Source organism: Choloepus didactylus, chromosome 21 (genome assembly GCF_015220235.1).
Source record: "Choloepus didactylus isolate mChoDid1 chromosome 21, mChoDid1.pri, whole genome shotgun sequence".
NCBI lineage: Eukaryota > Metazoa > Chordata > Mammalia > Pilosa > Megalonychidae > Choloepus > Choloepus didactylus.
In genome coordinates, this window is record NC_051327.1 from 3,573,962 (window position 1) to 3,591,734 (window position 17,773).

Here is a 17,773-nt window from a genome sequence, read left to right on the forward strand (position 1 = left end):
TGATGGTGCAGACGCAGCGGCAGCCTTGCTGGCCCTCTCCATGTGTGAGTGGATGGAACTGGCTCAAAGGCACAGGATCCCAGCAGACCCTTCTGGAAGGGCTCCAGAAGCCACCAGGAAAATGGGCCAAGGCCTTCCTCTGGTTGGAGTTCCTATTGTGTGTTTTCATTCACAATCACAAAATTGAGACCAGAGGTCTCTCAGCAAGACTGGCCTTCATGCACAGACTTGATTTTGGCACATGACAAAATCTATAACTGGCTTATCCTGCCACCCTTACCAGGATGCTGCCAGAAGGATGCCCAAGGAAACTGAGCTCTGGAGCCCTCCCCAGGGTCTGCCAGAATCTTGTACCTTCGAGCTGAGACACTAGCACAATCCTCTCTATTTAGCAACCCATGGTTCCAGCTTCACCATAAAATGTGTCTACCATTTTCAACCTTATATCCAATCCCCCATACTTGTTCCCCTACTGGTCCATTTTATCTTCATTTATCATATTCTCTGCATTTGTCTTTCTCTGAAATGACCTTGTTTATTCATTTACTTGTTATGCTCTCCCAAGACCCACTAAAATTTCGCCATTTGGCCTCTTGAACAGTGACATGCCAAGGCTCTCTGGTCTTATTTCCTGGGGGTTCCTTACATGTTCTCGGGGCTCTGGGTCATCCAGATCACCCCGCTTCTCACTGGGGTATCCACTGTCCCCACTGTTCTCAGAGTCCTGTGGAGAGAAGATGGCCTTAGGGTCCCAGTGGTCCTCTGAATATCTGGTGGTGGTAGTGACTCTGGACATCCCAACCATTTCCGAGCGTAACACTCTCTTTCTCCTGCCCCTTACTGGTTAGGTGACAATGGAGGAAATATAAAGTAGTAGCTAAGAGACTGCTTCCAGAGCCGGCTTGCCTGGGCTCAATCCTGGCTTGGCTACTGACTAAGCTGTGACCTTGGGCAGTTGCTTAACCTCTCTAAGCTTCAGTCTTACTAGCTATGAAATCAGGATTAATTATGGCACCCACATCAAAAGGTCATGAGGATGAAATTAGGTGTTACACTGTGAGAACGCAGATCGTAGTAAGAGCTATTTTTAAGAATGGCTCACGCATTTCACAGGTGGAAAAACAAAGGCTGGTTTCTGGGATATGACCTATGGACCAAAAGGGAGTACTATGAACAATATTTATAACTAAGTCCTCTATCCAAACTGCACAGGTCACCTGGGCATGTTTTTTATTCTACTAGATCAGAGTTCTGTTCTGAATCTGGAACAATTCAGAATCTCTAAAACGCTGGTCCTCTGTCTATGACCACTGAGTTCTGGCCATATCTGCACAACACCTGCATCGTTATTTATCTGATACTTTTATTTTTTTCTTCTTTATTCTACTAAGAAATATTTCAAACATACAAATAAGAACACAGAATACTAAAATGAATTACTGTATACTTACTACCCAACTTTGCCAACTACTTAACATTATGCCTTACTTATGTTAGATCTTTAATTTTTAAAAGTAATAAAAACATTACAGTTCAAATGTAGGCCTCTTGGGTGCCCTTGCTCATCCCATTCTTCTCCTCCTCCAGATAAAACCACTCTCATGAATTCATACTTCCCATTTATTATGTTTCCTCTAAATAGTAATTTTTTTAATGAACATATTTTTAAAAGGAGTTTGGGAATATAGGCCTTGCCTTAATCAAGATGGCAGAGTGAGAAGCTCCAAGGCTTGAAAAAAGCAGTAAGAACTGGCAGAAATATCTTTCTCAATGTTCCAGAAAAAAGTTAAAGCGTTGCAGTAACAGAGAGAGCACCGATTCAAGAAAAAGGCAATTCAAGAGCAGTAGGATCTCACAGCATCCTGGGTGGTCCATTCCCCAGTCCCTCACCAGCTCAGCACAACCTGGTGTGAGTATCTGGTGGTGGTGGTGACCCTGGACATCCCGGGTCCCTGGTCCCGGTAATCCCTGGACACACACTGGGAGCATGCATGTCTGGTCCAATCTGTCTGGTGGTGGCCCGAGGGAGTTGCTGTCCCAGATCTTGCCCTTCGTATAAGAGGTGGCTCACCGAGCTCTCCTACAGAACGCAGTCAAGTCATGGCTGCTTGGGGCAAGGGAGTGCTGGCCATGGGACATGCAGTGTAGTGCTTGGGACCATGAGGAAACTGTTTCCCAGGGAAGAGGGGACTTTTGTATCTGTGTAAATGGGGGAATTCTTAGAGCCAAACATGAATGCCCAAGACAAGACACTTCCGCAGAAAGGATCAGGGAGGCCCCTATGCTTTGGACTGGAGCTATTCTTTAAACACATAGTATGGATAAGCTCTGAAGAATATTGGCACAGGTTGACTGCAAAGACTGGGACAAGTGTTTTCCTTTTTTTTTTCTTTTTAGCTCTGGCATTCAAGAGAAGCTCTGTCATAACACTTAGCTGGATACAAACTTAAGGAATAGATGCTTCAGAGTCTAAATCGCAGTGTTAACATATTAAAATATTAAAATGTCCAGGTTTCAACAAAAAATTGCAAAACATACAAAGATACAGGAAGTGATGGTCCAGGCAAAGGAGAAGATTAAAGCATTGGAAATCATCAATAAAGAGGGCCACACCTGGAACATACCAGGAAAAAGACTTTAAATAAATGATCCTGAATATGTTCCAAGAGTTAAAGGAATACATGGACAAAGAACTAAAGGAAATCAGGAAAATGACAGATGAACATGGAGAGAGTATTAACAGAAAGTTGGCAATTATGACAAAACAAAACAGAGCTGAAGACTAGAGAAACAGAAATTTAAAATTCCCTAGAGGGCTTCAACAGCAGATTGGAGCCGGGAGAAGAAGGAATCAGTGATTTGAAAATAACACAATTGAAATCATCCAGTCTGAGGAGCAGAGAGAAGAAAGAATGAAGAAAAGTGAACAGAGCCTGAAGAATCTGTGAGTCACCATCAAGTGTACTGATATATGAACTGTGGGATTCCCAGAAGGAGAAGAAAGAGAGAAAAGGGCAGAGAGAACCTTCAATGAAATAATGGCTGGAAATATCCCAAATTTAACAAAGACATGAATATACACGTCCAAAAAGCTCAATGAACTCCAAATAGGATAAACCCAAACAGTCCCATATCACAACATATAATTAAACTGTTGATGTCAAAGATAAAAAGAGAATTATGAAAGCCGCAAAAGAGAATCAAAGTGTCACATACAGGGGAGCCTCAATAAGATTCAGTGACGACCTCTTGTTGGAAACCATGGAGGCTAGAAGGCAGTGAGATAACATGTTTAAAATGGTGGAAGCAAAAAACTGCCAACCAAGAATTCCATAAGTGGTAAAACTGTCTTTCAAAACTGAGAGAGAGATTAAGACATTCCCAGATAAACAAAAGCTGGAGGAGTTTGTCACCACTAAACCACCCTACAAGAGATGCTGAAGGGATTTCTGCAGGTTGGAAGGAAAAAACAATAGACAGTAGATCAAAGCCACACAAAGACAGATGTCTATTAAGGGTAATGATGGGTAAATATAAATGCCAGTACTACTGTATTTTTTGGTTTATAACTCCATTTTTAAAATTTCCAACAGGATCTAAAAAGCAAATGCTTAAAAATGTAATAATAAATCACTGGTTTGGGACTCATGATGTAATCTGTGACAAGAACTACATAAAGGTGGAGGGACAGAGGCGTATAGGAACATAAATCTGTGTATCCCATTAAATTAAGTTGGTTTCAAAGCAACTGAGGTTGTTATAGATTTAGGATGTTAAATTTAAGCCCTATTGTAACTACAAAGGAAATATCAGCGAATATGCAAAGTCACAGAAACAGAAAGTAAAGTACAAGTTGCCAGGGGCAGGGAGTAGGGGAAATGGGGTGTTAATGCATAACGGATGCAGGGTTTCTGTTTGGGGAAATGGAAAAGTTTTAGTAATGGAAGGTGGAAAGGGTACCACAATTGTGAATGGATTATTCCCATTGACTGGTGGGATTGGGTGGGACTGAGATGGAAAAGTTTGTTTCCAGAATTAAAAAGAAAGAAAGAGCAAGTAAAATGACAATTACAATTAAATGCAATACATGATCCTGGACAGTATCGAACAAGGGAAGAGAAAACACTCAAAGGGACATTAATGGGCCATATGAAAAAATTGGAATACAGACTATAAGCTTTATATCAAAGTTAATTTCTTAAACTTGATAACTGGATTTAAGGTGGATACATAAGTGAATATACTTGTTCTTACAAAATGTACATGGCAGTATTAAGTGTTCAAGGAGCATGTTGTATACAACCTACTCTCAAATGTTCAGAAAATGGATAAATGGATGAATGGATGGAATGACATGGCAAATGTGGTAAAATATTAAAATTGGTAGGTCTGGGTCTCTGGGGTGTAAGGGTATGTTGGAGTTCCCTGTATGGGGTTTGTGCTGGTTTCAATGTATTATGTCCCCCAGAAAAAGCCATACTCTTTGATGCAATCTTGTGGGGCAGACATATTACTGGGGATTAAGTTGGAATGTTTGGATTAGGTTGTTTGCATGGAAATGCACCCCACCCAACTGTAGGTGATAACTCTGATATTTCCATGGAGGTGTGGCCCCACCCATTCAGGGTGGGCTTTGATCAGTGGAGCCATATAAATGAGCTGACAAACAGAAGGAACTCAGTGCAGCTGAGAGTGATGTTTTGAAGAGGAGCTACAGCCAAGAGGGACACTTTGAAGAAAGCACAGGAGCTGCAGATGAGACAGTTTGAAGACAGCCGTTGAAAGCAGACTCTTGCTCCGGAGAAGCTAAGAGAGGACAAATACCCCAAGTGCAACTAAGAGTGACATTTTTGAGGAACTGCAGCCTAGAGAGGAACGTCCTGGGAGAAAGCCATTTTGAAACCAGAACTTTGGAGCAGACGCCAGCCACGTGCCTTCCCAGTTAACAGAGGTTTTCCAGACACCATTGGCCATCCTTCAGTGAAGGTGCCTGATTGCTGACGTGTTACCTTGGACACTTTACGGCCTTAAGACCGTAACTGTGTAACCAAATAAACCCCTTTTTATAAAAGCCAATCCATTTCTGTTGCTTTGCATTCCAGCAGCATTAGCAAACTAGAACAGTGTTTATGTTATTTTTCTTACTGTCCTGAAAGTTTGAAAATATTTCAAAATAGAAATTTTTAAGAAAAAATGAAGCTTGATACCACTACCATATGTATCACTGCCATAGGTAGAAGGGAACCATTCAAACGTACATGAGAAGCCCTGGGTGTCTGGCCTGGTCAGGGATCTGCTCCACCCCGAGGCATGTGCTTTCCTTAAAAGACCCCTGCCCTTGTCTGTAGACCACCCCAGAGGCATCCCAGCCATTCTCCCCACAAGGCCTTTGCTCGGTGTAAGCTCAAAAGCTGTTCTGCTTTGTTCCTAACACTGCAACTTTAAAATCTGAGGTATAATTTACGTATACAACAAAATACAGAGACCTCAATTGTTCTGTTTGAATGAGCAAAAGGCAGGTTTTTAAATGTTTTTTCTTGTTACCTTATATACAATCTAATATATCCCCTTTTAATCATATTCAGACATATATTTCAAAAATATGGAATGCTTCACAAATTTGCATGCCATCCTTGTGCAGGGGCCATGCTAATCTTCTCTGTATCGTTCCAATTTCAGTACACATGCTGCCAAAGTTAGCACGAAAGGCTGTTTTTGAAAATGGATGGTGAGCCATACCCAGATGCCCCAGGCACCCCATCGTGGTATCTGACGGACCACAACCATCTTGGGCACCTGGTCCCTGTGGTGGTTTGGAGCTGTATGTACCCGAGAAAAACCTGTTCTTAAACCTAATCCATTCCTGTGGGTGTGGACCAATTGTCAGCAGGACCATCTGGTGACTTCAGTTAAGGTGTGGCCCAGCTCAATCAGGATGGGTCTTAATCCTCTCACTGGAGTCCTTACAAGCAGAATGAAATTCAGAGAGAAAGAAAGCCACAGGAAGCAAGAAGCTGAGTATCAACAGAACCCAGAAGAGAAGGGAGAGGCCAGGAGAGGCTGCCATGTGCCTTGATATGTGACAAGCTAAGGACCAAGGACTGCTCCAGAACGCTGGACCCAAGCCAGCTCCAGAACGCCACAGTCTTCGGGGGAAAAGCATCATCTCGATGACATTTTGATTTGGATTTTCTCCCAGCCTCAAACTGTGAGCGAATAAATCCCCATTGTTTAACCTGACCCATTTCACGGTATTTGTTTGAGCAGCCAAGAAAACTAAAACAGTCCGACACTTTGGAATCACTCCAGTGAGTTCTGAGGCCAAGCTGAGTGACAAAGGGCTTTGCTCAAACCCCAACCCTGTGCCTCCCAGCTCTGTGATCCTAGGTGAGGCGGCTAACCTCTCTGAACCTCAGAGTCCTCACCTGAGAAACAGGGTAACTGCCCATCCCCAGGTGGGGAACAGAAGCCAGCAAAGGATAGCAGTAAAGAGGGCAGGCTGGGTTTGAGCTCTGCCTCCATTGCTGGCCAGCTGAGTGGCCGTGAGCAAATGGCTTAACCTTTCTGTGCCTCAGTTTCCTTCTCTGTACATCAGGATAATGAGAGCACTGCCCAAGCATCTGCTTGGAAGCAGGTGCCAAGGGGCAGGGGTGGGAGGGAGACTTTTCACCATGTAGTCTTTAGTATCCTTTCATATTAAACCCTGAGAAGGTATTATCTATTCTAAAATTAAAGAAAATTAACATTAAAAATAATCTCTACTTCATAAATTGATGTGAGGATGAAATGAGAATATTTACCAACAGTGTGTGCTCATAGTAACACTTCCATATATCAGCTTTTATACTTTTCGTCTACCCAAAAAAGCAGTTGAAAGTGAACTTGCACCTTTGGGACAGACAGTCTGAGGGTGCAGCGAAAAGTGGACTTGGGGGCCCATGCAAGTGTGAAATTCCTGCTGGGTCTTTGTTTATTTTAAAAATTAATATACAGTTTTAATTTGACACCATAATATGGGTTTGTTTGAATGCAAATACAATGCCTGCAACTTCTTACCGAATAAGTCAACCTGAAGCAGGAAACAGGCTTTGTTTATCCAGCCCACAAGCTCATAACTGACTGTGCAATATGTTTCAAGTCCAAGACCCTGAACAGGGGCCCTAAGAGATAACCGTGCACGTGGCCGAACCAAACCTGTGGCTGAGCCTGGCCTGTATCAGAAAGTCACACTGCTGCTAGTTTGGCTTTTGCCTTCTCTGACTGTCTCTGGGAACTGGAATGGACCCAGCTCTCCGCATCTCCATTCTTTCTCCCTAGTCAGGAAACCTATGCCCTGGGCAGGAGGCTGAGATTCGGCTGCATCTCCACCCACCCTGTTCCCTCCTGGCACTGCCTGGAGCAAACCTGGGCTGCCCACCTTTAGTCACCCCTGCCCCAGCCCTTGGGAGTCCACTCCACTCCACCCGCCCAACAGGGGCCTGGAGCAGCAGCCGCCCCTCTTCTGCTCCACTCACCCGGTGGTTGTCCAGATGGTCGTGGTCTCTGGGCCCCATGTTATCAAGGTCACCAAACACCGGCCAATCTGGGCAGGGAGAGAACAGAGAGAATGTGCTAGCTCCACTGTTGAACGGGCATAAAACCACCTCTCACCTACAGCAGACCACACCTGCCACCAAGACTTCTTTTTAATTCTTGATTTTTTAAAGAAGGGAGCAAATATGGGGAAAGAATGTTGTCAGCACCTGGGGGGCTCAAGTTCTTCCTCAACAACTGATTCCAAGTCTGCTCTTGCTTGCCAGCCCTGTGACCCGAGCAAGTTGCTTAATGTCTGTGCCTCTTGAGGTCGTTGTAATGAAATTATACTTGTTAACTTCTTCGTACGCACACGTGCCTGGTACACAACTGGCCCTCAGTAAGTTGCAGACGTGAAGGGAAAAAAGACATTTGTACCTTTGGGCCCAGTGAGTAAGCGACATGTGGTGCAAGCCTCCAAGTATTTAGAAATCTGCCACTTCACCTTTGGAAATAATGATTTAGTTTTTCTCCTTTGACCTATTAATGTGATGTCAATAGATTTCCTAATGTTGAACAAACCGTCAAATTCCTGGGAAAACCCTATTTGACTATGACAGACTAGTTCCCAATATATGAAAAAATTGGAATACAGACTGTAAGCTTTATATCAATGTCAAAATTTCTTAAAATTTGTTAACTATATTTAAAGTGACTACATAAGTGAATATTCTTGTTCTTAGGAAAAGAACATGGACATATTTAAGTGTTCAAGGAACATGGTGAATACAACCTACTCACAAATGTTTAGAAATAAATGAATAGATAAATAGATAAATAGATTAAATAAATAAATAAAAATTTGGCAAAACGTTAAAAGTTGGTAGATCTGGGTATCTGGGTGGGGGGTATGTTGGAATTCTCTGAAGGGGGTCTGTATTATTTTTGCAACTGTCCCAACAATTTGAAATTACTGGAAAATAAAAAGTTTGTTAAAAAAAAAAAAGACTGGCTCCCAGATCTCTATCACCACTCCAAGCTCCCATGGCCAAATCTGGTTTGACACCTGTTTTTATACGACCTGTGAGGTAAGAATGTTTTTCACATTTTTTTAATAGTTGGGGAAAAAATCAAAAGAAGAATCATACTTTGTGACACATGAAAATGATATGAAATTCAAATTTCAGTGGCCATACATCAAGTTTTACTGGAACACAGCCACACTCATTTGTTTAAGTACTGTCTATGGAAGCTTTCATGCTACAAATGTTGAGAGTAAGACCCATAAAATCTAAAACATTTACTCTCTGGCCCTTTAAGAAAAAGTTTGCCAACTCCTGACCTAGACTATTCCAAAGGCCTTCCTGACAGCTCCACCTGGAAGCCTTGCTTCTTTGGCACATTTGACGGTAAAATCCTCCGAGCCGGCCAGGGCTCCCCCACACCCCGCCCCCTTCCCCAGCCCTCCCCAGCTGAAAAGTCAGCCTTGCCTTCCCTCTTTCCTGTAGACCCCATGTCCACATCATCAGCAAACCCTGTCACTTCACCTTTGGAAATAATGATTTCCTTTTCTTCTTTGACTTATTAATATGATGTTAATAGATTTCCTAATGTTGAACAATCCTCAGATTCCTGGGAAAACCCTAACTGGCTATGACAGACTATTCCCTCTTTTTTCGTAATTAATTTCTTTGGCTTTAAGCCATTCAGTTTGTGGTATGTTATAGCAGCCTAGCAAAGTAAGATAAAAATCAAGATGTTACAAGGGCAGATATTATAATTTCTCTTAAAAATAAGAAAATGAAGCAGGGGGATTATTTTAGAGTCCCACAACTAGCAAATAACACAGGTGTTCATTCCATAATATGTGACTTCTACCCCACACAATACTGAGGAACAAAAGATTCTCTGGCACAGAATCTCTGGGGAAAGTTGTTTTGATTTATATCTTCTAGGTCCCATCAGAGAGGATTGGTATTGATTTAGGGAAATTATGACAATTCTCATATGTAGAACTGAAGTGTAAAACTTACAGGAAATTACTCAACCCAGTAAAATACAGTCTAACTTGATGGCTTGAGCACATACACATAAAATACATCTGATTTATGCTATTTAAGTAAAGAAACAGAACATCAATGATATCTATATAGAATAAATGCATCAGCAAGCATAAAACCTCAAGCTATTTATAATAATAATACAGAAAAGAGTTTTGAAACATTTCAGACCATTCTTTTAAGATACTTAGTTTAGGATTTTTGCATTGTGTAAGTGAAGTTGGGCCATAGTTTTCTTTCTGGTGTTGTGTCAAATTTTGATAAAAGGGTGTTGCTAGTTTCTAAATCACAATGAAAATCATTGTTTTGTTTTCTATAATAGGGGCTGTTTTATAGCATGTGGATGAGCTGTGTCTTGAAAGAAATAATCCGTAAAACCACCTGGGCCATGAATCATTTTGGTCAGCATGTCTGATTCTCTGATGTCAGTGGAAACCAGTTCAGTTCTGATCTGCCTGGTGCCTGCCCCCTCCAAACACCACAGCTGGGCACCAAAGCATCACTCACGGAGATGGTCCAGTTTCTGACTGTGTGGTGTGGCCGAAGACGGCGAGGAAGGGAGAGAGTCGGTCACGTCGCTCATGTTCTCATCTCCGGAATTCTCTGACAAGCGAAGGAGCAGGGGCGGGCGGCTCCCAGAGAGGGTCCTTACTCGGGGGCTCCCACACTTTTCCTCTGTGCCCCTCAAGATAGTCTTGGCTGATTGCTGGGGACAACAAGGACACTCACGTCACACACAGACACCTCTGGGGTGGCTCTCCTGGTTGTTCCCTCCAACCCTGAGGCCCTTTCAGCCATGGCCCCCATGTGTGCGCATTTGGGAGCTGACAGAATAGCAAAGCCTAAGCCTCCAAGAAGGGGCACCTGGAACATTCTCAAAAATGTTGCCTATAGTTCGCAGCCCTGAGCTGGGGATTCTCGCTCTGTATCCAGAATCCCAAGCTGCACTTTCCCAACATGCTTTCATATCTGGCCCATGTGATGGGGACACAATGATGTGCCAGGAAAGGCAAGTCAAGTCCAGCCATTTGTCAATACCCCACAAAAACACACACACTCCACACACTTTGTTTGATCATCTCTAGATGCTGTAGCCCTCACACTGGTCAAAAACTGGCCCCATGGAAGCAGAAACCAGCTTGTGAGTAGGGATTCCCAGGAGGGGCCTTGCACACTGAGTTGGCAGGGAAGGGAAGGGACACACTGAACCGAGAGCCTTCTGGCCTGGTACTCTTCACCGAAGCATCGCAGGTCCTGGCCTGTCGTCACCCGGGGAAGCAGGACAGGCCAGTTCTGGGAGCGGCGCTCACATGAGGTACCCACCAGGAGCTTGGTGTTCTGATTCACGGCATCTCTCTCCCTTGGCGAGAGATCGAAGGGAGCGAGGCCCATGCTTTTGCAAATTCGGTTGCAGGCATGAGAGTAGAAGAAGAGAGCCATCCCCCGGACACCTGCAGAGAGAGCAGCAGAGCCGGAGTGTGGTTTGCTTGATGAGAGGGGCCGGGCAGTGCTTCACACAGGAAACCCAGCAGAGCTGGTCTCAAAGGTACTGAATGGCAGGGCTCAGCCATCTAGGCTCCTGCCTCAATGATCTCGGGAGGTGGGTTGGGGGGTGGTGATAATCCATCCCAGCCTGTTTCCTTGGGCATACAAAGAGCACCGAAATTTCAAGGCGGGAGTATGGCTGCCATGGAAACAAGCTGGCTTTCCCCACTTACCTAAGTTGCCATCTCCAAAGTCAGTGCCCAACTCGGTGTGGATCTGCGGGTCAGTGTAGAGGTCACCCACCCCCTGGATGTCCACCACAATCAGCTGATGGCCGGACCGCTCAAATGTGAAGTGGCTGAAGGCCTGTGGGTGGACCAGAAGAAACCAGGCTGCAGGCTGTGGTGCTAGCCATTGCTCTGAGTGGTTGTGGCACCCTGGCTCTCTCATGTTCTGGAGGCTTCTTCTGCAAGGAGGTGTTTTATAGAGGAATAGATGAAGGAAGGAGCCCTGTTTCACTCAGCAGGAGCCTCGAGGCTGCAGGTCCCACGGCCATCCCATGGGCAAGGGGTGACTGTTACCCTGTTAAAGAATCTCCTTCGAATGCCCCAACGGGCTGGAGGTCCCTCTGCAGTCGACTCTGGGGATGTGACACCCCCCCACACACAGGGACCCTCCTGACTAGGGGCCGAGCCTGGCCAGGCTCCATTCCTGAAGGGCTGGCATGGGTGGAGGGTAGAGGCGTGGGCAGAGCAAGCCCTGGGGTCTCACTTGTGGCGTCAGGCGGATGTTGTCGTCACGGACAAAGCCTGAGTTGGAGTTGTACTTGATGTACTTGCCCTCAATGTAGTGCTCCAGATGGAAGAGGGGCTTGCCCAGTCTCTCCTTCAGCTCGATGATGCACATCTGCATGATATCCACCTGGTGGGGGCAGAGGGGACAGATGGAAGGGCAGGGCCCAGGCAGCACCCACCTCTGATGAGAGGCAGGGGACAGAGGGATTGAGAGGAGCCAGCCTGCCTGTTCTCAGACCCTGGCTCCACCGCTTACTCACTCTCCATGGCAAAAACCACTGATTGCCCCACAGAGTATAACAGGTTGTATCAGTCAGCTTTGCTGTGTAACAAGCGACCCTCCCCTTTTCCTTTTAGAATTAAAACCCCCATCCCTAAGTTTCAATAGAATTAATAGCCATACAGTTAAAAATGACATTGCCCAACTTCTATGGTGGCCAGGTGTGGCCATGTGAGCAGAAGTAATGGCACAATTTCAGTCTGCACTCATCTTCTCCTGTCCCTCCCAGAAGCGGTAATGCAGACATTTACCAGTGCACCGGAACTGACCATTTGGTCCAGGGCAATACTCAGGCGATGGCAGAGCAACAAGACAGTGGAACCAGGTCTCAGACGACTTCAAGGAGGCGTAGCACTAGCCCACCCTGAGCTACCCATCAAGCTGGCACTATTACATGAGAGAGAAATAAACCATTTCATGTTAAAACAAATTTGTGGGTCTGTTTGCTGAGCCCATCAATTTATGCCTACACTACACTGTGAGTTTGGGAAAGTTACTTTGCCTCTCTGTGCCTCAGTCGCCTCATATGTAGAATGGGGTTCTTGGACTTTGTATGAGGGTTAAATTCGTTGATGGATGTGAAGTGCAAAGAAATCCATCAGCGTTTGCTGATGTTATTATAATCAGTAGACACAATTCCAGAATAATCTCTACCAAATTGTAAACAGCAGTTCCCACCCTGCAGTGGGGAATTCTGAAGAATTCTGACAGTCTTTGCCGGATGTTTTACAACATACATGTTTTGTTTTATACATAGAACAAAATGTATAAATACTACATGTGATTTGTCAAGTGGGGGAGGGAAGCCCCATGGCTCTAACTTGTGATCCCCAGTCCTTGCCCTGCTCCACATCAGGGGGTCCCCTCACACCCCTTCCCCCTCAAAGCCACCCGCAACACAGCTGGAACCAGGTCTGGGTTTCCCAAGGAAACGCCCACTTGGGGAACTGCTTGGCTAAGTCACCAGACAGATTCAGACAACAGCTGCCGAGGCCGAAGGGGCCCAGAGCAGAGAGCTGAGAACTTCCACAGATGGGGTCTCAGTCCAAGAACAAGCCCAAGGGGAAGGAGCAGCACTGCAGTTCTCAGAGGGTTCCCACCTCAAATACTGGCTCTTCCCTACCAGGAAGCCTACCAGGCAACTTGCTTGGCCAGCATGTGCCGTGGGAGAGGGGCAGCAACACCTTCATTAACTCAACCCTACTATTACTTACGAGCACCTAGGCCCTGCATACAGCAGCCAACAACACAAAGACGAAATCCCTGCCCTCAGGGGAAAGAGGCAACTAGAAATATAAAGGAAATAACCATGACTCTTTCTGATAGTGCTAACTGCTCTGAAAAAATAGAACAAACCAGAATGACATGAAAGAGGGTGACTGGAGTAGAAGGGGTGACTTCAATTAGGGTGGCCTGGAAAGGCCTCTCGGAGCAGGTGACATAAGAGCTGAGACCTGAACCATGAGAAGGAGCCAGCCAGGCAATGATCAGGGATACAAGTGACGCAGGCAGAGGGCACGGCCAGGGCAAAGGTCCTGCGGCAGGAACAAGCTTAAGGAGGAAGAGAGAGAAGATCAGGCTGGCATGTACCAAGTGTGCTCAATCGATGGCCCTGCAAACAGCAGGCGCTCAGTAACTTCTGCTGGTTTCCTGGAAGTGTCATTCCCCTGAGATGTCCAGGAGACAGTGCCTTCTATCTTGAAGGTGCCCAAATAGTGGGAAAGCTGAACTGTGAATTTACAGGGCATTTTCCTAAAATGCCCACAGGCAGCAGAAAGTTCTGCTTGGCCTTAGTCACTCAGTACCCCAGGGCGTCAGGTGAAGGAGCAAACCTGGCAGGAGTTGCCCAGCCTGAGGCTCGAGCCCTGGCTCCATCCCTGCTGGTTGGGCAAGTCACCGAACCTCCTAGATCCCTGGAATCCTCAGGAAACAGACATGCATTGTTTCTATCTGCCCAGCAGTCATCCCTCTTTCTTCTACTGCTTTTACTTAGGAGCCACCCCTTCCCAGTCTCAGTCCATGTGGTCTGGGTGGAAGGAGCTACATTCCTGACTCCAAGGGTAGGCACAGGGCTCAGGTCGCTCAATCTGCATATTCCCTCCCCATGGCCACAGCGATCAGCTCAGCCATTGGCATCTGACCTGATCAGAGCCTATGAAAGCCAGTGTGGAGACTTTCAATGGAACTTCCAAGAAAAGAGATGCTGTCACTACAACAAGGAGGCTGAGAGGACAGAAAGCCTGTGGCTGCTGATGGCCAAAAAGTCCGGAGGCTGCCTGAGAGTGACACCAACACAGAAGAAAACAGAAGCTGGAGGCGGAAGAAGATTCCCAACAAACTCCTTAGGCCCTGGATCCAGCCATGGCTGTGGCCAGCACTATTTTTCAGTTACATGAAGCAATAAATTCCCTTTTTGGAGAAAGCCAGCTGAAGAAGGTTTCTATCTTTGTAAATAAGAGTCTTGACAAACAGATCCCATCTGTAAACTGGGTATAAAAAAATTCCAACTTCACATAGGAAAAAATACGAACACACACTGTAAGCTTTACATTGATATTGAAGTTTTTGAATTCAATTACTGTTCTTAAGGTGGTTACATAAATCAATATCTTTGTTCTCAGGAAATGTACAGGGAGGCATTAAGTGTTCAAGGAGCATGGAATATACCACCTTTCTCAACTGTTTAGTGGAAACTGATAGATAAATAGATACAGATTGATGGATGGATGGATGGATGGATGGACAGATGGATAAATGGATGGCTGGATTGACAGATAGATGGATAGACAGACATGATGAATGGATAGATAGATGGATAAATGGATGGCTGGACTGATAGATGGTTGGATTGACAGATGGATTGATAGACAGATATATGGAGAGAGAATTGTAAAGCAAATGTGGCAAAATGTACAAATTGGTGGATCTGGGTATTGGGGGGGGCAGTATGTTTTCTGTACAGGTTTTGCATTATTTTTACAACTATCCTGTAAGTTTGAAGTTACTTCAAAATAAAAAATTTAAGGAAATAAAAAGATCATTCCAACCACAGAGCCCTGTTTTAAGGAGCAAACAACTATTTGCATACAGAGTACTTGGCACATAGTGCTCCGTCAATGGTAGTGTTTTTAACACTTGTTAAGAAGGTGAAGGAGGGAACCCGTGCGGGCAGCACCATGGCCCCCTCTCCAGACCCTGGGCCCCAGGTGAGGGAACCACATACCTGCTTGGGTGGCTTGTGCCGGTTATACTCCTCCCCCCAGAGCTTGGCTTCCATCTGTAGACGCACGTCCTCAAAGTACACGTCCCTGTCCACAGTCTCGATGTAGCGCTTTGCTACGTAGTTGGAGGCCCCCTTCCACTGCTGGGTGTGCAGGAAGTTGGAGAGTTTCTTCCTGTGCGGAGAGGCAGCAGGGGGCCTGCCTGGGACACAGCCTTGGGTCCTCAGGACACAAAACCCTATCTGACTTGGTGCAGCTCTCACACTTGGCTGGATGGAGCCAGTGACAAACTGGTAGAGGTGGGAGGGGTTCCTCACCCCACTGCACCTGTCACAGAGCTGGGCAGGGGGTTACAGGACATCTGAAAGTTCTCATATCCCATTCCCCTTGGCTTCCAAACACCAGTGCAGAAATCAGTGGGATACTCCTTGTTCTCCCCATGCCCATCCCACAGCTAGGCCCTATATTGGCCCAAGGGAGCCCAGATGGAGAGGAATTTGAGCTACAAGAAGGCAGAGGCCAAAAATGTCCCAGTACACAAGCTCCTAGGAACTGCGGGGAACCTGTGGAGGGGGTTCGAGAGCCATGTGGAGCCACTTACGTTCTAAAGCATTCCCTCATCGCTCCACGGCCAAAGGGCTGAAAGATACCACAGAGAGGGTTGTCAGTCCCCACACCCCAAAGACAAGCAACCCTGAGCCAGGATCAGGGTTTCCCCTTGAACCTCACCCATCAGATGGGCTACCAGAAGCCCTTCTCAATCCTAAAGTCTAGGCCTTCCCTCCTGCCAACCCCAACACCAAAGCCTGACAGACCATCCAGCTTGGAGGCTTCCGGGTAGAGAGGACCACCCCCACTCCCCAACCCCAGTGGGAGAACCCCCCGGGAACAGGATGCTTGGGGAGAAGGCAGGCAGTGCATGGCAAAGGGTGTTTTGACAGCCCTGTTTGGAACAGAAGAGAAGTTAGAACAACCTAGACATCCATCAAGAGCCTAATGGAGAAATCAATGTGGTCTATCATTTGATAGAATACTATACAGCAATAAGAATCAACTAATTACAGCAATAGCAAAAACACGGATGAACCTCAAGAGACAAAATGATCAGCAAAAGAAGCCACAGTCTAGAGAATGGGGAGCAGTTGCTTAATATGTGCAGAATGTTTAACTAAGTTGGACTTAAATGTTTGTAAATGGATAGAAGTGATTTGTAGCATGTTATTGTGAGAATAATTAACAGCAATGAATTGTGGGTGAGTGGTGGAAAGAGGAGGCTTAGAGTCATGTATGTCACCAGAAAGAAAGCTGGAGGCTAAAATGTGAGAATGTGTAACACAGTGAATCTTGTGGTGGACAATGTCTGTGATTAACAGTACAAATATAAAAAAGTTCATGAACTAGAACAAATAGATGACTCTATTACAAGGAGTTAATAATCGAGGGTATGGGGGAAAAAATGTACCTATTGCAAACTATGGACTCTAGTTACTAACAGTAATATCTTAATATTCTTTCAGCAACAGTAACAAATGTACCACACCAATACTAGGGGTCAATAATAGGGGGAATAAGGGGTGTGTGAGGATTTGGGTTTTATTTTTAATTTTTATTTCTTTTTCTGGAGTAATGAAAATGTTCTAAAATTGATCACGGTGATGAATGCACAATTATGTGATGATACTGTGAGCCATTGCTTGCATACTTTGAATGGACTGTATGGTATGTGAATATATCTCAATAAATTGCATTTTATAAAAAGTAGCCATAGTCAAAAGAATACGTACTGTATGGCTCCATTTACATGAAGTTCAAGAACAGGCAAAGGTAATCTAGGGTGATAGAAGTCGGCACGGCGCTTACCATTAAGGGAAGGGAAGGGGTGGGGGTGGGGGTGGGGGAGGAGGCTGGGGGTGGGAGGGGCCTGGGGGGGGCTGTTTTCATTTTCTGTTTCTTCATCCAGGCACTGGTTACAAGGATGTGCATTCACTCTGAAAACTCTCCAAACTTCATACTTAGGATGCATGCAGTTTAATGCATGTATGTTACATTGCAATAAAAAATGTACCAAATAAGGCTTCCCCAAATAATCCTAACCGTGACTACATACGGAGTCCTCCATTTCCTAGTCTTTCTTTTTTCTTTGCAATTCAGTGGGTTAATTATTTCACAAAACAGTAATAGGTGGTGCCCACAATTTGAAAAACAATGATACAAAGGATTCCCAAAGTTAAAAAAAAATAAAATATGGTGGGTGTGGGGAGGAAGGGCACGGACTGAAGTCTGCTCGAGAAAAGCCCCCCACCCAGCGGCGACCCCGCAGGGGACAAGGCCCGGCTCACCTGAGACGCCATCTTGATGAGAACTTCATCTTCCAGCCACTGCCCGGTGACAGCGTTGTACCTGCAGAGACGGGAGGCCCCC

At 45.4% G+C, this 17,773-nt stretch overlaps 1 protein-coding gene and 1 non-coding gene across 3 annotated transcripts in view; both read right to left on the minus strand.

Annotated features, from left to right (window-relative positions):
* EEF2K (eukaryotic elongation factor 2 kinase) overlaps positions 1 to 17,773 on the minus strand; it is a 110,254-nt gene that overhangs the window by 21,084 nt on the left and 71,397 nt on the right. For both annotated transcript variants that reach the window (XR_005213566.1, XM_037814438.1), the window contains exons 4-12: positions 17,692 to 17,752; positions 15,954 to 15,991; positions 15,355 to 15,526; positions 11,829 to 11,978; positions 11,291 to 11,423; positions 10,896 to 11,023; positions 10,080 to 10,278; positions 7,515 to 7,582; positions 647 to 724 (exon numbers count right to left, since the gene is read on the minus strand). Coding sequence is in view for 1 of the 2 variants with exons in the window: in XM_037814438.1 (XP_037670366.1) it covers positions 647 to 724; positions 7,515 to 7,582; positions 10,080 to 10,278; positions 10,896 to 11,023; positions 11,291 to 11,423; positions 11,829 to 11,978; positions 15,355 to 15,526; positions 15,954 to 15,991; positions 17,692 to 17,752 (1,027 nt within the window). In the remaining variant the exon portion in view is untranslated. The remainder of the gene's footprint in view (positions 1 to 646; positions 725 to 7,514; positions 7,583 to 10,079; positions 10,279 to 10,895; positions 11,024 to 11,290; positions 11,424 to 11,828; positions 11,979 to 15,354; positions 15,527 to 15,953; positions 15,992 to 17,691; positions 17,753 to 17,773) is intronic.
* Positions 5,597 to 5,703, minus strand: LOC119518332. Its single transcript, XR_005213722.1, has one exon. It is a non-coding gene; the product is annotated as a U6 spliceosomal RNA (small nuclear RNA).